At 41.4% G+C, this 23,032-nt stretch overlaps 1 protein-coding gene across 1 annotated transcript in view; it reads right to left on the bottom strand.

Annotated features, from left to right (window-relative positions):
- Window positions 1-1,168: 1,168 nt before the first annotated feature.
- Window positions 1,169-23,032, bottom strand: part of plcg1 (phospholipase C, gamma 1) — a 29,651-nt gene continuing 7,787 nt past the window's right edge. Inside the window, exons 3-33 of the mRNA XM_040007777.1 lie at window positions 20,535-20,687; window positions 20,262-20,355; window positions 20,116-20,163; window positions 19,493-19,577; window positions 19,250-19,333; window positions 18,889-18,911; window positions 18,729-18,798; window positions 18,537-18,638; window positions 16,899-17,017; window positions 16,299-16,384; window positions 15,724-15,844; window positions 15,296-15,464; window positions 15,076-15,198; window positions 14,621-14,722; window positions 14,260-14,447; window positions 13,607-13,807; window positions 13,396-13,515; window positions 13,102-13,282; window positions 12,873-12,950; window positions 12,671-12,774; window positions 12,362-12,455; window positions 12,138-12,207; window positions 10,710-10,873; window positions 10,491-10,587; window positions 10,165-10,389; window positions 9,902-10,050; window positions 9,168-9,282; window positions 8,061-8,222; window positions 5,962-6,050; window positions 4,434-4,699; window positions 1,169-4,327 (exon numbers count right to left, since the gene is read on the bottom strand). Coding sequence (XP_039863711.1) covers window positions 4,291-4,327; window positions 4,434-4,699; window positions 5,962-6,050; window positions 8,061-8,222; window positions 9,168-9,282; window positions 9,902-10,050; window positions 10,165-10,389; window positions 10,491-10,587; window positions 10,710-10,873; window positions 12,138-12,207; window positions 12,362-12,455; window positions 12,671-12,774; window positions 12,873-12,950; window positions 13,102-13,282; window positions 13,396-13,515; window positions 13,607-13,807; window positions 14,260-14,447; window positions 14,621-14,722; window positions 15,076-15,198; window positions 15,296-15,464; window positions 15,724-15,844; window positions 16,299-16,384; window positions 16,899-17,017; window positions 18,537-18,638; window positions 18,729-18,798; window positions 18,889-18,911; window positions 19,250-19,333; window positions 19,493-19,577; window positions 20,116-20,163; window positions 20,262-20,355; window positions 20,535-20,687 — 3,719 coding nt within the window. The 3' untranslated portion in view covers window positions 1,169-4,290. The remainder of the gene's footprint in view (window positions 4,328-4,433; window positions 4,700-5,961; window positions 6,051-8,060; window positions 8,223-9,167; window positions 9,283-9,901; window positions 10,051-10,164; window positions 10,390-10,490; window positions 10,588-10,709; window positions 10,874-12,137; window positions 12,208-12,361; window positions 12,456-12,670; window positions 12,775-12,872; window positions 12,951-13,101; window positions 13,283-13,395; window positions 13,516-13,606; window positions 13,808-14,259; window positions 14,448-14,620; window positions 14,723-15,075; window positions 15,199-15,295; window positions 15,465-15,723; window positions 15,845-16,298; window positions 16,385-16,898; window positions 17,018-18,536; window positions 18,639-18,728; window positions 18,799-18,888; window positions 18,912-19,249; window positions 19,334-19,492; window positions 19,578-20,115; window positions 20,164-20,261; window positions 20,356-20,534; window positions 20,688-23,032) is intronic.

The following is a 23,032-nucleotide window of genomic DNA, read 5'->3' as shown; positions in this document are numbered from 1 at the left end:
TTCTCCGTACAACCATGTCTAGGGTCAGAAAAAGAATATCCAGAGCAGCAGTTGGGTGAAAATGCCTTTTGGTGCCAGAGGAGAATGGTTCGACTGCTTTGAGTGGGAGGCAACAGCCACAAAAGTAACCACTTGTTACAACGAGGGTATGGGGAAGAGCATCTTTGGGCGGCAGAAGACCACACTGGGTGCCAATCCTCTGAGCTAAGATTAGGAAACTGGGGCTACAATACGCACATGACTCCATCCTCCCTTTTATCAAAGGTTCAGGTTGGGAGTGATAATGTAATGAATGGTGTGAGGGATGTAGTCTTGTCACACTTTGGGTCCGTTATTACCGAGTTCAGTGCCACAGCCCAAGTATTGCTGCGGTCTATCCCAGATCTTCCAATGGCTTCTGATGGCTGATAACGCGCCATATCACAAAGCTTCTTGAACATGACAATGACTTCAGTGTACTGAAATCAGGCGCCAGCTCTCAACCCAATAATTTTCCCACAAAGAATTACACCAGTTTAGCAAGAACGCAAGTCTAACTCAATACGAGTAATAATGGATTGGATTTATATAGCGCTTTTCAAGGCACCTAAAGCGCTTTACAATACCACTATTCATTCACTCTCACATTCACACACTGGTGGAGGCAAGCTACAGTTGTAGCCACAGCTGCCCTGGGGCAGACTGACCGAAGCGAGGCTGCCATATCGCGCCATCGGCCCCTCTGGCCAACACCAGTAGGCAAGTAGGGTAAAGTGTCTTGCCCAAGGACACAACGACCAGAACAGAGAGCCCAGGGATCGAACCGGCGACCTTCCGGTTACAGATGCGATTCCCAACCCCCTGAGCAACGGTCGCCTCCCTGGTGTATCTACCACAACGTGGCCTTTTGCCCTGTTTTCCAATAATGTACTTATGTTTCTTTTACAGTAGAATTGCCTTCAGATCGTTGGGTTTAAGGTATTGATAATAAACTTTCAGCACAGCAACACTTTGGTCACATTCAGGCTGCTGTTCACACATTCTCATATTGAAACTACAGTACAGATTTCCTGTGGCGTAGTGTAGTTAGTGACACCTGTTGCAGTTACATTTTGGTCTTGGAACTGAAAAGAATTAACCTCACTGAGTCACACCAGCACATTTAAAAAAAGAAAGGCTAACAAAGATGTATAAGTAATAAGTATTTTATTTACTTTTCAGGCTTGAATATGTTTCATATGAAAGGCAAAATTAAGATGAATACTCTTCCTCTCCATATTTAGGCACATTACAGAAAGGCGGTTGTAAATGGAGCCGTCACTAACTAAACAGACAAGACCGGAGAAAAACAAAAATGCAAAACTCAAATTACAGTTAAGGGCTCTGTGCACCCACACAGGTGTTCTCGGTTATTCTGGCAGATTAGAGCTCATTACAGGTTGGCGGGAGTACGTTTTGTCTCGACAGAAGTGAACAGTACAGTCGGGGGCGTGTCAGTCAAACGTGGTCTGTAGAGGCTCACACGGTGCAGAGAAGCAAAGTGACAGCACCTGTGTGGGTGTACCATGGCTGTGCAGGTGATTTATGCCCAGCGGGGCAGGTGAAAGACGTGGCTTCAATGTGATGTGTACACAGATCGAGGCACATAGACATTAGCAGACAGTTCAGCAATGAGAGCAATGCAGCATTGGAGGGTGAGCTCTTATCCATCGGAGAAATAAATGTTACACGGAGGAGCTTTGGAATTAGTATGGGGGTGCAAATGCAACATTTGTCTTTTTCTTTGAGACCTCAAGTATTCACTCCTGACCCTGCCTTTACCTCTAATCATAGCATATGGCTTAGGTGTGCCCCAGTGACTGAACACTGAGCAAGAATATTGAGCTTACATCATATAGTCACCACGTACAAGCAGAGAAAACACTGTTTCGAGTACAAACCTGGAAAGATAACACCATAAGTGCTCCTTCTGGGTTCAATGAAGGCGCAGATTACCTTTGTCATCCATGAATGAGCTACAGAAAAAAAACAAAGAAAAATTCAAGCTTTAACTCTGCCTGTTCATGTCAATCTTGCTCTTACCCCAGAATCACAGGAAAGAACATCTCCCTGAACTTAATGCACAAGGGAGGTCCTGATCCACCAGCTGGACAAACGTTCACAATAATGAAATGTAGCATTCTGCATTCGCTTCGATCCATCAGTCAGTGTTTTGCACAAAGCCTCTATTTCTTTCCCTCTTGTTTTGTTTGCACATTTCATTACAAATAAAACCAAGGGCAGTGGCAATTTAATTACCTCTTAGGCAGTGTAATCCTCACTGGATTCTGGGAAGCAGCATGTAGCTATGACAAAGCTGCCCAAAAATACCACAACAGCACAAACACGAACGGTCCTTTATGTCGCTGTGGCCCAGTGATGGGTACCAGATGGCACGATTACTTTATTCCCAACACTGGCAACTCAACCCTTCTCACTCAACCACTGCTGGTCAATACAGATTTCCTTTTTAACTAAAAAACAAAACAAAACAAGAAACAAAGAATATCTAAAACTGTTTGGTTACATTAAAACACTTTCTTAGAACCATTTGAATACATATTTGTTGTAATCAAAACACACTTTCTTTAATATGAACTGTCCCCGATCTGTGGCCATTACGCCAAGAGATAATGTGAACAAATTAAAATGCTCAGAATAAAGTGGCCAGACATAATTTTACGACGTGAAATCTGAGTTCAAAGGAGTATCCACTGCTTCATAAATCCTGGCAACAAAGGGCTGCATAGTTAAAAGGGTAACTATTACAATCATCATAATTACAGTAATCATGGCGCACTGACAAATTTAAAACATTTACAGTGTTCCCTGTAAATTAATCTAATTAGATTATTTTTATAGTAGTTTGAGGCACACATTCATGTCCCTCAAACCAATATGTCTGACTGCGACTGTAAATAATAACCACTGCTGAGGGGAGTGAACAGGATAATGTTTTGGCTGTAACCCACAGCCCTGTGACTCGTCCCTCTGAGTGACAGGACATCTATAAATATGGCCTGTAACACATTGGTAGTACAAGTAAGAAGTGGAAGGAAAAAATAAAAATAAAAAGCACATTTCTCACAATAAGACCTTTTTTTTTTTTTGGCTTAACGTTTATCCCTGGTCCTGCTTCGTCACACAGTGAGGTGTTGGATTCCCAGGACATGTCTCAATGTGTCACACTGGCTTGTAAATGCGTGTGAAACGCAGCAAACACGGAATGATGTGCACTTTTTGTTTTTCCTGGAATGTAGGTTAGAAATAAGTGTGTATATGTGCAGGCATAACATATGATCTGCTCTCTCACTGCTCCAAACACAAACAGGAAAAAAAAAAAAAAAACATAAAATAAAAATTTAATATCACTCCAAGTTTAGGGTAGGAGATATGCTGGAGGCACACTATTTCCTCTGCAAAAAAAACAAAAAAACAAAAACAAAAGAAGAGAAGAGAAATTTTTTTTAAAAGCAGTGAGAGCCCTCATGTTTTACACATGTACATAAAAAAAGAAATCACATTATGAATGTTTAAAGGTTTAAATAATCGTAATAATTAAAAACATAGAGACAGGAGCTCTTTGAGAGCAGGTGAGCTGGTGCTGTTCTCTGGCCAACAGCACAGCAGGAATAAATATATATGTGTATATATACATATACATATATATATATATTCATATTCGCCAAATAGAGAAGAGCAAAGAAACTTAACTGGAAACAGCTTCAAACTGATACCTTCTATAACTGTCCCCTTTCTTCATCTTAGCCTTCAAACTAAGCAGCTGTGCACACTGAAAACACGAGAGATTACAAACAGTCAGGCCAGAGCTGGAACTTTTTCAGTCTTGCTTTTTGTTCTACTGTGAATGTCGTTTCTTCTTCTTGCCCACAGCGGTCAGCTTCCTCTTAGTGACCCCCCCTCGCCCCTCTAATGTCCGAGTATGCCCCCCTTCACCTTCTCGTCTGGCAAGTGGTGAAGAGAGGCTGGGCAGCAGGGAGGGAGGGGCAGAGACAGAAAGACAGTGAGAGAGAGAGAGAGAGAGAGACAGAGAGAGAGAGAGAGAAAATGAGGGGGGGGGGGGGGGGGGTTGGGCGAATGGAGGGAGAGAGAGCTGCCTGAAATGTAGGCCAAAGCGGTGGTGGGCGTTTCCATGGAAACTGTTCACAGCAGTCAGTGACATCATCGGTACGGGGGAGAGGCGACTGGGTGGTGGGGATGGGGAGGAGGAAGGGGGGGTTGCAACAGAAATGCGTCCTGATTGGCTTGGACTTAGACACGGTTCTCCACTCTGGTCCTTCGCGGGATCCTGAAGTGAAGACAAAGACAGGATGATGTCTGTAATCTTCTACACGTCCAAAACACTCTGTACAGGCATCTAACACCCCAAAGAGAGACACACCACACACACACACCTTCTGTTTTGCGCGTCCATGTCCAGCAGTGTCTCCTGGGACACCCTGAAGTCATCTATGGGGGACTGGTAGCGGGATTCAAAAGAGCCTTCCCTCCCTCTGTAGGCCATGGCCTGGGCTGGAGACTGAGGCAAAGGAGACATGCTGGAGGACGTTGAGGAGACTGAGCTCAGCTCCCCAAAACGCTCCCGCACTGACTGAGCTGTTGCCGACACTGATGAGGCCCCGACTGCAGCGAATGGGCTGAGAACCTCACCGTTTTCATCCTGAAATAAAAAACAAAACAAAGGCGTAAACACTAGTGGTTCTCTGTATAATCAAAGATGAGCTTAAAGTCTTGCATTTATAATTTTGTCAGGTCATTCAAGAACATAAGATGAATTATAAAGGAAAAAGTAAATGGGAAGAAAAGCTGGGGAGGGATTAAGAAATAATTTGAGGGAGGCAGCTACAGACAAAGAACATACAAGCACTTAACTCAGACAAGCAGAAGTATTTTTTAAAAGGACTCATTTTTCCAAATCTGTGCTTTATATTGATGCTTGAGATAAAAGCAGTAGAGTCCCCTGCAACAATGTCCACTAATAGCAAATTCTGGGACTGCTAACGAAGCATTAGCTTTAAACAAAAATAATTGCATTCACCTTTCGTACACAGAAACATCAGTCCTCTGTACTGAGAGGCCCAAGGGAGACATTTTTTCATACATGGAAGCCTTTTATGGCCCATTTGGGTGTTTTGCACCATTCACTATCTGACGAATCTCATTGCAGACCTGCCGGCTAATGTGTGACTATACATTTGGTGGTTTGTTTTTGTTTTTTTGTTTGTGGCTGCTCGTATTTCAATTGTGCGATCCCACCCGAAGCTCAGTCGGTGGGCTGAGTTAAACGAAGGGTTATGTTTGTATACAGAGGGTGTGATGGGGTCGGGGCTCATGGTTTAAGTGTTAAAATAGTGATGCATTTCTTCTTCTTTTAATAATGTCACTGCCCTTACATTTTTGCACCAGTTAGTAGCTAATTGTTTTTCATACAAATCATGTAATTCAGAAAAATGTACAGTATACTATCACTACTAAGACATGAGGTACACTCACCCCTGCTTTTAAAGTAAGAATCAAAAAAAAGAGGCTGTCCTGTGGTATTATTAACATACAGGAAATTAAACATGATGGAAATTAAAACCTAGGTTAGATGCAAAAAGTAAAAGCACTCTCATGTTTGTTCAGTAACTGTACAGCTACATGTTCACCTAGCTTTACATAAAGTCATGAAACAGGGTAGGAGTACGATTACCTCGATCCAAAGGTAACGAAATCTGTGTAAAGCTCATTTGACTATTTGTTCTTCCATAAAAAAAATAAAAATTTAAAAAAACAGAAAATAAATAAAATAAAAAAAATCAAGATCTGGCTTTCACGGCACTCATTACTAATTTGTCAGCAATATGTCTGCTTGGCCTTCTTCAAGTTGTGTCTGCATGTTTTTGAGTGGTTTGTTGACAGTACAAACATTGTGGAGCTCACCCTTCCTCTGGTTATGTCCATGTGGACTAACAGAGAAGCTAACTCCAGGTCCTCGTTGTAGCTGTTCGTCAGAGGTACTGACCGGTAACCTATAAAGACAGAAGCAAAAGATTTATTTATTTATTTTTTATTAGTGGTCTGCAAAAAGATCCATCCATCCATTTTTTGCCAATTGGGGAGGCAGTCTAAGCAGGGAAGCCCACACCACCTCCTCCAGGTCTTCTGGGGAGATACCATAACTAGTCAGATATGTGAAACTCCTCAGCTGGCTCCTTTTAATATGAAAGAGTAGCGGCTTTACGCTCTTCTCTATGGAAGATATCTGCCACACTACAGGGAGTGCAGAATTATTAGGCAAGTTGTATTTTTGAGGAATAATTTTATTATTGAACAACAACCATGTTCTCAATGAACCCAAAAAACTCATTAATATCAAAGCTGAATGTTTTTGGAAGTAGTTTTTAGTTTTAGCTATTTTAGGGGGATATCTGTGTGTGCAGGTGACTATTACTGTGCACAATTATTAGGCAACTTAACAAAAAACAAATATATACCCATTTCAATTATTTATTTTTACCAGTGAAACCAATATAACATCTCCACATTCACAAATATACATTTCTGACATTCAAAAACAAAACAAAAACAAATCAGCGACCAATATAGCCACCTTTCTTTGCAAGGACACTCAAAAGCCTGCCATCCATGGATTCTGTCAGTGTTTTGATCTGTTCACCATCAACATTGCGTGCAGCAGCAACCACAGCCTCCCAGACACTGTTCAGAGAGGTGTACTGTTTTCCCTCCTTGTAAATCTCACATTTGATGATGGACCACAGGTTCTCAATGGGGTTCAGATCAGGTGAACAAGGTGGCCATGTCATTAGTTTTTCTTCTTTTATACCCTTTCTTGCCAGCCACGCTGTGGAGTACTTGGACGCGTGTGATGGAGCATTGTCCTGCATGAAAATCATGTTTTTCTTGAAGGATGCAGACTTCTTCCTGTACCACTGCTTGAAGAAGGTGTCTTCCAGAAACTGGCAGTAGGACTGGGAGTTGAGCTTGACTCCATCCTCAACCCGAAAAGGCCCCACAAGCTCATCTTTGATGATACCAGCCCAAACCAGTACTCCACCTCCACCTTGCTGGCGTCTGAGTCGGACTGGAGCTCTCTGCCCTTTACCAATCCAGCCACGGGCCCATCCATCTGGCCCATCAAGACTCACTCTCATTTCATCAGTCCATAAAACCTTAGAAAAATCAGTCTTGAAATATTTCTTGGCCCAGTCTTGACGTTTCAGCTTGTGTGTCTTGTTCAGTGGTGGTCGTCTTTCAGCCTTTCTTACCTTGGCCATGTCTCTGAGTATTGCACACCTTGTGCTTTTGAGCACTCCAGTGATGTTGCAGCTCTGAAATATGGCCAAACTGGTGGCAAGTGGCATCTTGGCAGCTGCACGCTTGACTTTTCTCAGTTCATGGGCAGTTATTTTGCGCCTTGGTTTTTCCACACGCTTCTTGCGACCCTGTTGACTATTTTGAATGAAACGCTTGATTGTTCGATGATCACGCTTCAGAAGCTTTGCAATTTTGAGACTGCTGCATCCCTCTGCAAGATATCTCACTATCTTTGACTTTTCTGAGCCTGTCAAGTCCTTCTTTTGACCCATTTTGCCAAAGGAAAGGATGTTGCCTAATAATTATGCACACCTGATATAGGGTGTTGATGTCATTAGACCACACCCCTTCTCATTACAGAGATGCACGTCACCTAATATGCTTAATTGGTAGTAGGCTTTCGAGCCTATACAGCTTGGAGTAAGACAACATGCATGAAGAGGATGATGTGGACAAAATACTCATTTGCCTAATAATTCTGCACTCCCTGTAGAGAAGAAGCTAATTTCCAGTGCTTGCATTGGTCACTACCAAAGCTCATGCCCGTAAGTGAGCAGATAAATGTAGATCGACTGGTAAAACTCACTTTTACACTCAATCCCCCGCTCTACTCACCCCTCACCTCAAACAAGACCCCGAGATACTTAAAGTCAGCAACAAAACATGTAAAAACTATTTACAGAGAACACATGTTGAAGGCGTACCTGTCTTTAGCCCGTGAATGGGGAACGTAGCCTGAGCCAGGAAGTTTTGGTCGTTGAACATGTCAATCTCATACACCACAAAACGCAGAAAGGCAAAAGCAGAGTTGCACACGGTGAACTGGAATGTCTTTCTCGGCCAAGTGGGATTGAGACCATTATCAGCTACAGAAGAAAATAAATATTGAAAATGTAAAGGGTGTATCCTCAATTCTCTAACATTTGTGCAATTATATTTCCCTTGTAACAGCAGTATAAAGACTTCTGTAATTAGCTGCTAGATAAAGGTTGCACCTCTACATTACACGGAAATAAAACCCTTTCCAGGACAAAAAAAAAAAAAAAAAAAAGAAAAGAGTATGTCATTAACAGAAAATTATTTTTCCTTGGCTCGCTGCCCTTTCTGTAGAACCAGAGAGCAGTGAGAAAAAAACAGCAGAAGGAAATGCCAAATGTGTTAAAATTTTGAGTTTATGTTTATGTATTTATATTTAAAAGATAAATATGAGCTGGGCTTACATCAGAATCTGCCATCTAAAGTAACAGAAGTTATCTGATGACCTAGTTTTGAATAAGTGCCAAATTCAAAGGGATGATGAACTTCACTGATAAAATGATTGACATTTAAAAAGTGTGTACAACCAGTACAGGCAAATAAATATAAATGGGAACAAATGCTGCTAGAGCCCACAGTACAATATGCCGATATATCACTTTTTAGTAATATACTAAAAAAAAAAAAAAAAAAGTAGTTATAAGTAAAGTATAGGTTGCAGTAAAATTTCCCAGTATCCACATCAAAGTATGTAGCAAACAAAATCTATGCATTAAACCAACAAAACATTAAAAAAAAAAAAAAAAAGTGTTTCTTCTGTCATAACGACCTGATGAGAGCTGTGCGAGTTTCAATGTTTTCCCTTTGTATTCCCACACATGGCACAGTTGTTTGTATAACTTCCTGTTTTTCCTCAGACCATACAGGAAATTACACGAGGAAAATATATCCAGTAAACAGCAACTGCTTTTTTTTCTTTTTTTCTTCCTCCCCAGTTTTGGCAGGGCCTGCCTTTGCTGGCAGAGGAACTCGTGTTTAAATAAGAGCAGCTTCACCTTCAGAGTCTGTTTTTTGCTTGGCGCTGTCGTACTCCGCTCCGCACACCTCGATCTCAATCAGAGGGCAAACGATGCCACGTCCATGCTTGGGCAGATGCCGGGAGCCCAAGACCTTCAGAGGACAAAAAGCGATTATGTCTTTGGAATTTTTGTTTACATTAACATGTTGCTACAAACAAACACACAATGCTTTTCCATCAGTGACATCTTATAATGTGTTTTTCTGCTCAATTGCTAACTGAGTGTTTGAACTACAGGTTGAACTCCTCCTTTAAACATGTGTAATTAAAAGCATGACTATGAGCAGTGTTTGCAGTACACCCATGGAAGCAGTCAGTGAGTCTCACAGTGAAGAAACAACAATGAGCTTCCTGACTTGATTTCTAAACAAGTTCATGAATGTTTATTCATAATTTATGAAAAGTGAGTTACCTTTAATCAAAAAATATTATTACGTCTGCAACTAAAGGGGAATGTATTTATATGTAAATTGCAGCAATTGGTTGCTAGGTTTTGTAAAGTACCTCGGTTACCTCTCCGAGCTGTGTTACAATCACTGCTGCTGCAACTACGATCACACTGTTAACAAAACACCACCTGTCAGTTTCACCTTGTCTGTCTCCATAACCACCACCCGCTTCATTTATCCCAAAGAGATAAAGGGCAGACTCGTTTCTGCACAACTATATCACACCCGAAAGCAGAAAAATCCAGTCCTCAGTCTACTGTACCTCAATCTCTAGACTGACTTGCTCCACACCCCGTAGTGTTTGTCTGTCAAAGGGATCAAAGTTGTCGTCCCTCATGATGGGCGGCTGAAGGACGTAGCCACTTCTTCCGTTCAGCATGAACAGGGCCTGGTTCATCTGCATGGGCTTGTCTGCAGGGAGGGAAAGAGGAAGGAATAGAAGGGAAAAAAATGTAAAAAGCACGTAAACAAATGAAATGTACTGTCTGTCTTCCAGCTTTGCTCTCAAAAGGGAAGAGAAGATACCTCCTGTCTGGAAGTTAAGTGCTACCAGCTGAGATCCGCAGAGCCACATGGGGAGCGGGTCATAGTTAGAAGAGTCTAATCTCTGGCCTCTGGGGTAGATCCTGGACAGCTGCAGCCGATTGTACTGCAGGAACTTCTTCCCCTTGATTTTGTTGACGTATTTCTCTGCCTTGGTTTCAGGGAAGGATGACATGTCCCGGAAACAGGCTCGCTCTGTGCCAATCTCTAAAAAAAAAGCGACGACAAAAGAGAAATGTGACCCCATCTGCATTTGGTGTTTTTCTTTTTATTATGTGTGCAGGTGAGTGAGTGCACATAGTTCTTACTTTCTTCATCAAATGGCACAGGCCTACAGTAGATGACAAGGTCAGATAATTCCAGTGCAATCTTCTTCCTCCTTTCCATCATCTTCCCCTCTTCTATCTGGCCACAGACATGGCACAAGTATAAATATAGTAGTACCAACAGTGAGGCACATCACTGCTCAGCTTAAACCCAAAGTGTGAGTGCATTTCATGTGAAGCATATTATTTCTGTATATTTACCTTGGCCTCTGAGGTCAAGGTGACCTCACGGATCTTGAACACCCATTCCTTGAGCTCTTCTTGCGTGTTTGCAGCGATGTCGAGCGGTATGCCTATCCGCACAGGGGTACTCTGTGTCAGGGTGAAAACATAAGGCCTGCTGCCTTTCCCTTCGGTACGAACAGCTGAAGAGAAAAAAAAAAGAAAAAAAGTTAGAAAAAGGGAACCAATAAATGGAAGTAATGACGGTTTTAAAAAAGTAAATAAATGAGGTTGGTGCTGAAATCATGGACATACTAGACTAACAGACCATAAGCAAAGGAAGAAGACATGGTGGAGAAGAACCACCTGAGAAGAGCCCAAGATGACAAATCCATAGCAATTATTGTAAACCATCTGTATCATCCAGTATTAGACAATAAGTGATAACATTCAGCAAGGAGTTATTTTTAAAGAATGAAAGGATTATATAAAACCAAATAATCCCTTTTAAAATATAGTTGTTTTTTTGTTTTTTTTTAATTAAAACATTCATGTTTTTGTAAATGAATGCAATTACTTTCTGAGCATTTTTAGCTCATCTTTCATACTACCACTAGATGGTGCCAACGAGCCACCCAAATGGACAAACGGACTCAGGTTAACAATGCAAGGCAGCATGTGCCAGACCTAATAGGGGTGTACTGACAAGGCTGCAGGATGTCAATAACATATCAAATGCAAATCGGAGAGAAAAGCAACAGTAATAATAAAAACAGAGAAGACTTATTAAACTAAGAGGCTGATAATGGAGAAAAATAACAATAAAGAGAGTGATGACTAGGGCCGGGACGACGTGTCGACGTAATCGATTACGCCGACGCGTAAAATACGTCGACGCGTTGTCACTTTCAAAACAGACATGGCGGCAGTGAGTAGCGGCAACACAAGTGAGGCAGCCGCAGTCGACTTAAATCATTCCACCCGAACACGCAGTTCTACAGTATGGGGATATTTTAATAGAAAAGGAAGTGATTCAGTCGTCGTTTGCCGGCTTTGTAAGGTGGAAATGGCCTATCATAAAAGCACGACGGCTATGCACTTTGTACATTTCATTTCTTGTTAAATGCTATCTCTAATATAAGATTGTAATACTACAACTTTATTTTGCAATTTTTTTATTAAAAGGTGTTCAAATGAAGAAATTTGTGTTTTTCATTGAGATACATAAATTAGCAAATGTGAAATTGCTGTACAAGTCAAATAATGGGGAAATAATCGATAATCGAATCAAATCAAAATAGAATCGGATTGAAAAATTAATTGTTAGATTCATCGATTAGGAAAATAATCGTTTTGCCCAGCCCTAGTGATGACTGTGTCCTACAATTAAATTTATTTTTAAAAGCAGTTAGTAGGGGTTTACTGCTCTCAAGGTGACTTGCTACAGGAAGCGAAGGTGCTACTTACTAATCTGACAGGCAGACACATCAAGACTTCCTCTCAGCATATCTCCAAGAGGACTGTTTTCAGTAATCTCCTGTTGACAGAAAACAGAGAGCACATATGTATCTTTGTAAATGAAGACATGAATGACCTCACTGTGGTGGGAGCAGGTGTACTCATTTCTCTTTAAATAAATACAAAAAAGATGTGCTTGAGTAAGCATCTCGTTTTAAGGGTTTGATCCTCACAGTTCTATCAGGCTCGGCTGCTGACGGACTGATCTCCTCCACGTAGTTTGCCGGAAACCACATCTGCTTCTTTCCTCCACAGTCACCCTTCCACCTGAAAGAAGAAGAGGCGGGAGGGGTAAAGAGACAAGGGATGTGGTTTGTAAATATTTAGAAGAGTTTCATATTTAGAAAATGATCCCAGGACAGCTAAGAGAATTTTAAATGTGTAATTCACTAATTTACCGTAGTTCTCTAATGCTAAGCACGTATTCGCAGTCTAAATTAATAATTAAGAGCTACTTCCTGAATGGATTTGATGCCACTTACCATCCCCCTTCCTGTTTTTCCACATTAGAGATGATAGCATTCTTAGTGAAGGAAAGCTCATCGTCTCTCTGGGCTTTATACTCATACATGGCTCGCACCGTGCACTGAAAGACAGCACACAAGGTTACGTCATGTTTACATGTCCAAGTGTTGATGTTGCAGATCTCAGCTAACTGTCGATTTCTCCATCCTGCACTCTTACCTTAAATGTTGGCATTTGATTAGCCTCCACATAAAAGCCTGGATTCCTTCCCTCATACAGTGACCCGTAGTCTGGCTCCTATTGGGCAATACATTATGAGTTTGTTTTTCTTTTTGCTAGGCTGGTGGTGATTTCACCACAGAATGAAACTAGCATAATGCCATGAAACAATACAACATTTTTCACTGGCCAGACGTTTCCTTTGTAGACTGTATAATGTGGTACTTACAGCAGTGCCTATCTTCTCCAGTGTGTCCTCGTTGATGGGATAGCGTAGTTTCATTTTACGGTACAAAGGGTGCTTCTCATAGTAGCTAATAAGATCTACAAGGCTGTCAAACTCTGAGGTGCCCAGCACCACGGTCTGACCCTCCTGCTGCACACGACAGTGCTTTATTTTACCCTCGGCTCTGTGAAGAAACCCAAAGAGAGAACTCTGCTAAATAACAGTGATCCAAGGCATTTATGTGCATCTACACTCAATATGCTGATCATCTAAGATTTAAACTGGCAACTAAGTTACCTGAATGAAATGGCAAAGGAGTTGGGCTCTGCCCTTTTCCTGACTAGAAAAGCCCCATCGCGAGGAACCCTCATCAACATGTTCTCTGCATGGCTCCTGGAGAGGTTGGCGTGGTACCACCTGCGACAAACAAAAACAAAAATATGATGCACATCACGTAATAAATTCAGCACTTTCTCAGTAATCTTTGAAAATGCATATGTGTACTCACTCTTTGCTCTCGTGAGCATTGGTCTGAGGTACTGGCTCAGTCAGCTTCATCTCAAATTCGTTACAGCGCAGCGCCACCTGCTGGTAGTGGGTAATCAGAGCAAAGAGCGTGTCAAATACCAGGTTGTCAGTCAGGTAGAACTTTGGGCTGCCTGCCTCCTGACGAGAGTGGATGCGACAGTGCTGCACCCGCCCCGAGCGCCTGTTGCAAAGATGGGAGGCATGGAGAGAGAGAGAGAGAGAGAGAGAGATAGATAGATAGAGAGAGATACAATGAAAGGTCAGTTTTTCTTCCAGTTTGATAAACAAGTTAAGAACACGTGAACTCTTGTTCATCTTTAACAAACTGCCTTGTGATACCATCTCTACATTGTTCCCATAGCTTGCAGGTAAATAACAGAGACTGATCTGTCCTGCCCTCCTTTCACAAAGAGCTCATAATATCAGACAGATCACACGCCACACTGTGACAGCCATGATCACTGACTGATCTGCCAGTGCGACACTTAAATTTGGTTATATTTTAGTGGCACGTGCTAGTTTTCTACATACAAGTTAAAGTTTCCTATACTTAAAAGTGATTTCCCCTAAATTACCCTTTCCACCCTGAAATCCAATAGATGTTTTTTTAAATACAAAATATGTGTACTTTACCAGAAAGACAGAGTGTAGTCTCCGACAAAAGTCTCGCTCTCGCGAACTAGGAAGGAGCCATCAGGAGCTCCAGTCTCCAGGCAGTACTCAGACAGCAGCCTCTCTGCTATCTGCCGTCCATCCCGCCCAGCACCAAGCTTTCCATGAAACCATTTCTCTGTCACATGTTGATCCATACCATAGGACACCTGGGAAGATTCAAGATGTGTTCACTTTATGTGTATCTACATACTTTATCTCTAAATAAGAGCCTCCCACAGACCTCTAAATATTAAAATTGCATCAAATTCCGAACAATGCGAACAAATGTTCACGCTCAAAAATAATTTCTGTACTTCAGCAGCAGGTCAGACCTACTAACCTCTCTGTGCTCCTCCTCATCATCATTTCCTGGGTTACTGGAGGTCTCTTCTGAGTAGTAGATCTTACTGCTGGTCAGAACAAAAAAATGAGGGTACCACTCCTGGGATGAAGGGAGAGAAATGAGACAGATTGTTAGTTCAAATAGCTGGATCAAATATTTACAAGATCCATGTGTTACAGTGCAAAGTGGCACAAGATGATACAGAATAAGAACTTGATATCCCAAGGAAAAAATGCTGATAAAGCATGTCTGAGTTATAATTGTAAGTGTAAGAGATGATAAAGGAAGACTGCAACATAATTTGTCGTAACGTGATTTTTCATGTTTTTACTGATAAACACCACATAAAGCATATGTGATACAGAAGCTAGTTTTTCTTTTCTGACCATTTCTGCCCAAAAATTCTTTCTCGTGCAGGATTCAGAAACTATTTATACACTGAACATGCTTACATGGTTAATGGGATCTTCCAGGTACAGGATGCCATTTTTAATGGAGTTGCTGATATCATTCTCTGAGTAGGGAGTGGTGGTGGACACCTCCTCATAGGCACTGCCTTCTGCGAGCTTCTTATGCTGCATCAGATAAGAGGAGAAGGACAGACAGAGTAAGGTTACTAATCCCCACCCCCCAAAAATCAAAAGATTTCTCATGACTCCAAGAGGCTCTGACCTTGATGAGGATCTTCCTCTTGAGCTGATTGGGTGAGGGCAGCCCATCTGCTGCGATATCCACTGCCTTGGTTAGAAGCATGTCTCCAAACACCTTCTTAAAGTGAGTGGCCATATTCCTCTGCTGCACAATACTACAGTGGTCCTCTATGGACAGGATGATGGGATATCTGTAAAAGGGACCACCGATTCAACCTCAGAGGAGTGGCAAATCCAAGGAAACCCCTTGTTTAACTTTGTTCTGATGTGACTTTTATTTTCTCACAGTGATGTCACTGTGGCCTGCCCACAGTGTTTCTACATTAGTGTGTGCCCGTCATCTCTTTATCTTCACCATCTCTTATCCTGTTAATCACCACATCCCCACTGACAGTCATAAAAAGAGAAGAAAAAACAAAACAAGAATAGCGCGTTGTCATGCACACTCACTCAGATGTGACAAAGGCGTGCTCTTTAATGGTGGTCAAGACATCAGAAAACTTGATTTTGGTTGTAAGGGTGTGCCCATGGTAGATGACTGGCATTCCCTCAGGGCCATCCCAGCAGTCCACTGAAAAAAAACATAGACACATGCATGCAACATCATTTTATCTTTTATCCTTTAAGGATAAAGAAAATAAACAGACGTGTGTGAGTGACGGGACAATTGTAGGATCTGTATGTTTCAAGGCAAACAAGATCTACAACAAACAAGTCTTATTTATAGAAACCTGCCTGACAAGGGTTTGCTGAAAAGCAATATCGGGAACGGTTGCATAAGTTTTTGCATGTGAGGACCTGGTTAAGGGTGTATTAGCTGGGGTTAAAAGTCGAGCTGTGAAGGATAAGAAAGTGGGTAAAAGTTAATTAGTTGGTTAAAAGTCAAGCAGTGGTGATTTACTACTCGTGGGTAAACCGTACACCTTCCAGTGTGTGTGTGTGTGTGTGTGTGTGTGTGTGTGTGTGTGTGTGTGTGTGTGTGTGTGTGTGTGTGTGTGTGTGTGTGTGTGTGTGTGTGTTCCTACATTCAATACAGCGACAGCCCATCCTCAGACAGCGTGCGTATGCCTCCAAGGACGATTCACTGGAAAACTGGTCTCCTGTCAGGTAGCTAAAAATAAGCACACATTGTCAAGTATGTACACAAAACACACAGCCACACAGGCTCTCACAGGATTAACATGTCAGGGAGTGTCTTAACACACGAACACACTTTTTATGGTGATTACATAAATAAATCGATACAGTCATATCAAAAGGGCTCGTTCTCCTCTGTTGACCGGATAAATACTTCTTACTCATTCAGTCAGTCAATTCAAGCCTAATCAAAGCAACATGGGAAACTTTCATTCCGTCGCTCCAATGAGCATTGTTTCACATTTAGTACAGAATTACTTGCGCTGACTTTCACACACTTTTCAATGGGAGGAAAAATACATTTTCCTGCAAAATAAACGCCTGGATCTCATTCGGGAAAGAGATTGTTAAATAATACACTTTTATCTGATGTGTGAAGCCAGTTCAAAAGACCTCTTTTTGGGCAGAGGTTTCAAGAACTCCAGCATTCCCAGGGCCCAATTAAAGCAGGCAAACCAGACACATGCATAAATGCCCTTCATGCTTACGTGTTGTGCGAAGAGGAGATCCAGTAGTGAGACAGGGGGTTGTTCATATTCTCAGGACACACTTGGTCCAGGGAGGAATCCCAGATGGTGTTCTCTTTGGAGAACAGGTATGTGAGGAACTACACAAGAGAGAATGAGGAGAAGTGAAAAGTGGGAAGAATTGCAGACCCTAACTTAAAGCAATATACCGACGTGGCACTGAAATGATAATGATCACATTCTTAAAAACATCTGACCTAAATACTCAGGAATCAGGGCATCGTTGCTTAAGGCATTTAAGAAGTGGCTCAACACCTGTTTGTATGCACAGGCATGCACTAGAGCCCCCAAGGAGAGGCGAACTGCCAAGTTCTGATCCAGCCCTTGGACTGTGAGAACTGTTGAGTTTGTGTTTCCACCAAAATTATTGTTATTTTTATGTTACTGGTGAAAAGGTCTATCTTGGTTTCAATATAATTCTAAATTCCAAGATATAAAGTAAAAAAACAAAACAAATACAAAACCTAAACATTTCATTGCACGAGCCCATCTATCCTGTAAGCAGGTACACCTTGCAAATATACATTTTTCTGGCACATTTCCACATGCTTAAACAACACAAATGCTCTAAAACAGCGGTCTCCAACCTTTTTTGCGCCACGGACCGGTTTATGCCCGACAATATTTTCACGGACCGGCCTTTAAGGTGTCGTGGATAAATACAACAAAATAAAACTAGTACCGGTACCAAACGACTCACGGACCGGTACCGGTCCGAGGCCCGGGGGTTGGGGACCGCTGCTCTAAACCACAGGGCAGTCAACTTGTACACATGCTAACAAGTAGGAAAAGTACAAGATGAAACATTTATCTTAGTACTTTATGTCAAAATAATATGAATGCTTCTAAAAAACACTGTTAAATCACCGACCACGCACAACTGCCAACATGAATAAATTACAAAAACTAAGAAAAACTGAGATGGAACATCTGGGGAACATGTGGGGTTCAAAATGTCATAATTATTGTTGTCATAATTATTGTCATAATTGCTTAATCCAGATTCTTAGATTTAACTTGTGTATTAAACACATAATGACATTGGATTCCATAATCAGCAAACAAAAACATCACATTAGAGTAGGATTTGTACATATCAGATTCCCCATTAAACTTCAACTATAATAATTTCCATGTAGTGATAATATTTAAAATAAAGTATCTATTTTTTTTAACTATTCATGGGCTTTTCTTTGCACATAATCAAGGCCTGGGCACCAGTGATCTAACATCCTCTGGCACGAAGACACAGCATCACCTCCTGCAGGCTCGCTTGTCCCACTTTCCTCTTTTATTCATGACTTTACGGTGACCACAAAAATCATCCTTCGCTTTCTGCAGAACTGTCATGCCGCACCATACTCAATAACCTTTTATATCTGTGTAGGAGGAGGTGCTTCAGGGCCAAGATCATGGCCAGTCATGTTAATTTCTGAGCATCTCCCTCCCACACTAACAACACAGGGGGGAAATCGGAAAACATAACCTATGAAAACATGGTACATTTTTCCGTTAGTGAGTGAAGACCCAGAAAAAAACACAAGAACACAAGTGAGAAAAGGGGGGAAAAGAAAGAGTGAGGCATCGAGGTGCGCATACCTCGTCTTGCTGGAAATAAGGCTGCTCCACTTCCCTCAGGGGGTCTTTCAGGTAGCCGAACATAAACTCTTGCACTTTGTTGTTATCTGTGGCCCACATCTCCTGCAACAGCAAACACAAACATGCATTAGAGCATGGAAACAAAACAAATCGGCAATAAAGTATGTAAATGTCCAACAACTGAGAGAATACCTTTTGAGACTCCAAGAGGAAGCTCTTGAAGTCCTCCAGGGAAATCCTCTGTTCTGGTCTATCAATGAACCTGATAGAAAAAGTACTGATTAATTTCAGCAAACAACCGTGATGCAAGAGAAAACATCACTGTGTATGTGTGTGCGTTTTGTATACCTACCTTTGTAGAAATGGGATTTCCATCTAAAAGATAGTAAAGAAACAAAAAACATTTAAAGTAATTAATCAAAGCGCTGCACTTTCAGTGTTAGACATCCTGTGAGGTGGGGGAGGGCACTGAGGTTATCCATTTTATCTGACCCCTGCTTGCCTGCCTTCTTCTCTGAGTGTGTGTGTTTGTGTGTCCTAATGGCCTCCACCACAGAGGTTTGGTGGGTTTTTAGCTGGTGCATATTGATCTTGAAGCCATTTGAGAACGGACAGATGGGAGATGAAGTGAGCCTTGGCAGAGCATCAGATGGGGTGCTAGGGGGATGAAAGCACAGGGACTATCTGTGGATACATAAAAAGACTGCACTTACGTTTTTCTGGGCATCAAACATGAGACTACGATAAAGTTGCGCAAACTGGCTGAAGGACACATCTCCATTCCTCATCTCCGAGTCCTATAAAAGAAGCAGAGAATCAGAAAGAAAACTGAAATGACTGTTAACGGCAAATCATAAATCTTTAGCCTCAAACAACATCATCGTGAAAGGGAAGTTGGCGGGGAGAGGGAGTGGGAAGGAGGTTTGTGATAAGGAAAGTAAGCAGCAAGAGGTTACCGGAAGTTTCTCTCGGAGGAACCTCATGTTGGGCACCCTGTAGTTGACCTGGCTCAGCATGCTCTTCAGATCCTTACAGGATATCCTAAACACGTTTTGTTGAAAAATAAAACAAACACGGATAAGCATGTGCAACATGTGCAAACACTTCTACTTGTAGATACTATTGTGAGGCAGAAATGCCATTTTGAGTTTACAGATGGGCTGAAACCTTGTAAACAGACACCCTGCATGTTCTGTTGAGTGGTTTGGGCTTCACTTCTGCTACACAGCTTGGAATTTTGGCCAGAAACGACAATACACGGCGCACACACAGCAACAAAGGCCTGCCAGGGATGTAACAGACAAACATCTCTGTACATCTCCTCTCCATTCTCTGCAGTCTGTTTCCTGCTGCAGGAAGAGTTGTTGGTGTGCGGCTGAGGGGTTAGTTCCCTTACTACACCTCAACTGAGCTCTCTCACAGACACCTACCAGCCGGTTGCAGCAAGTCTATGTGCTCTTAGATGAAAGGGCACAAAACTGGTGTAGCAAACAATTGAGTTACATCTTATAACATCCATTTCTTGTGAGGGCGATCTGATTAACTCTGCAGCTGATATCCTTTGACCGAGTTTAGTTACCTGTCTTCTCTGTTGCGATCGACTGCGTAGAACTGCTTACGTAACCACCTTAAAATTAAGGAAAAGAAAGAAAGACTTAAGCGATTTATTGCATACAGAAAACAGATAATGCCGTCTATTTACACAAACTTTGAGTTCAGATTTACCGCTCGATCTGAAGAGGTGTTGGAGACTTCAATGTGTCAGTCACAAGCGAGGTTAACCCTTGCACCCACATGGTCATCTCTTCATCAGATGTTGCTGTAGCAAAAACAGCTGATCTAAATAACTCAATTCTGTCACAGGCTAAAAATACAAGAAGCCTAGCAACAAACAAAATGTGAAGATTTGATTTATCAATGGTACTAATGATCTTATTGAGGTACAATGGTAACAGGCTACTTCTTGTCAATGTGTAAGCAGTCCTTCTCTGAGCATACCTGCCAGGCTGAGTGATTTAAGGCGAAACTCTGTGCCGTACAGAATAACAAAGCAGTGGGCCTGATCGAGCCGTGCTGCCGAGTCCTCCACATAGCGATCAAAGTCCCGAGATTTCTGTCCAGAACGGATCTCCTTGATTTCTCGAATATCAACTGTAGATACAGACAGATATGTAATAGTTAGCAAAACACAAAGCTGCAGGTTCTCAACACATGACACGGTAATATTCTGGTGTGAATATGGTGCGCAAAACTTATATGCAATGATATGGAAATAATCGAAATAACAGTATCTGGCACAAAACTGCCGACTTAGCTCCAAGCTCTCCTTGTTTTCTAATTCCATTTCATGTAGGAAACATGAAACACTTCAGTACTAACCCTAACAGTCTAACATACAAAAAATAAAAACATTGTGCAAGTACCTGCAGCCCCTCTGACCACATAAAACAATGAAGCTGAGGCGGTGACCCAAACCACATTCAAGTATAGATCAAAAACCACCAATTAGTAAGCAATGGGGAGAGGGCAGTTTTTTTGTTGTTGTTTGGGTTTTTTTTTTGTTTTTTTAGAAGCTACTGGTCAGGTCTAAATGATTGAGATTTCAAATATAAATATACATGACAAATATATCACAGTATGTACCTACCTGTGCTCGTAAGTGCAGGCTGTTAAGTGTGCGTGTTTAAACATTTAAACAATATATGATCGGAACTATGATCATGCTAACGTTTTCACACAACGGCTTCACGGTTTATCTGTAGACATGACAAATGAGGAAAAAAAAAAAAAAAAAAAAAAAAAAAAAAAGACCAGATATAATTTTATCTCAACTCCATAAACAATCATTGAGAAACTTTACAAGTGTGTGGGCTGCAAAGTAGCACAGCGGGTTCCTATCAGTGTTACATTAACTGCAGTTCAAGACCTACAGCAGGGACTCTCCTACTAAGCGCACACACACACACACACACACACACACACACACACACACACACACACACACACACACACACACACACACACACACACACACACACACACACACACACACACACACACACACACACACACACACACACACTTCTTTCAGCTCCTGCTCCTCTTCCTGCCCCTGAACCACACATCCTGTGCCTTTGTCGCCTACACACCACATCTGTGCTTGCGTATAGGTGAGCATGTGCATGTTCTTTTCTCAAGCATAAAAATGTCTTCTCACAGAATTTCACCAAACTGTGCTCTAATCATATATCATATCTCCGTTTACTTAACCCGCCACACGGGCCAGCAGACTTCCGTTTAGACTGAAGCACTTCTGACAGGCTGATCTGTTAGACAACACTTTTAGTCATTTGTGTCAAAATATTTGGAGCTTGCCTCAGACAGATGCAGGAAAGAAAGAGATAGCCAGAGGTGTAACCTTACCAAAAGAGATGAGAGGAGGTATCCTGCAAAACACTACCACACTTCCTTCTGTGCTGTGCCCTGTCTTCCAACATTTTTCATACCCAAGCAAAAGTATTGTCAGTAAAAATATGACAGCCTGATGTTTAAACTTTGGCCAATGTAAAGTTTATCCCCTTCCCCCAATTTCCTTTTTGTTTGTTGTTGTTGTTGTTTTACTTTAAATAAGCCAATGTTATGATATTGTGAAAAAAGCAAACGATCAAAAAGAACATTTCTGTTTTTCATCTAAAATGTCAAACTTCTACTGTTTCACACACAATGTCAGGATGTGCTTCTTTTCCATTTTTATATAACTGAAAATACTGTGAACCAAAAATAAAATATAGGAAGAAGGCCCAACTTTCTGACATTTCACATACATTTAATAAGAAAATTAAAAAAAAGAATATTACAAATAAAACAAATCAAAAGTAACTGTCAGCTTTAGTGTTGCTATAAAGCCTAAAATATTGGATTGGATGGGTAAAGACATAAGCTATGATTATTACTGAACTGCATTCAACCAGCGACTCAAAATCTTGAGATTAAGAATCGCTTTTGTGACAGTGTCCTTTTCCCAGATAGCCCATATTTTTCAACTCTGCATGGGTTCAAATTGCACACCTTCTTGCAGTGTTTACAACTGAACCACGGTGGTGTCAAAAGTCAATACGTTCACAGCATTCGCTTAGAATTTCATGGCAACTGAAAACGTCACACTCGGCCATGCAGACTTAAGAGTTTTGACTGATAATCATGTTCACAATGTCAGCAAAGGACCATTGAGCAATTATTTTGCTAAATATTCTAAGTGAGAAAATATAAAGATGACTATAGAATAAATAAAAACATATGGGTATGCAATATGAACTTGACACTGTAGGATCTTTCTTGCATATGGGCACATCCACAAATTACTTGGACTGCATATTTTATATTTTTAACCTTAAATAGCCAGAAATAAATCTGTGAGGTAAGCCCCAGATTCATCTTTTTAACTATTAAGCAGATCAATCCTGTTTATGTGCACCATCCATTCTAAAGCAAGAAAA

This window comes from Simochromis diagramma, unplaced genomic scaffold (genome assembly GCF_900408965.1).
Source record: "Simochromis diagramma unplaced genomic scaffold, fSimDia1.1 OVJJ01000545.1, whole genome shotgun sequence".
NCBI lineage: Eukaryota > Metazoa > Chordata > Actinopteri > Cichliformes > Cichlidae > Simochromis > Simochromis diagramma.
This window is presented reverse-complemented; position numbering and strand designations above follow the sequence as displayed.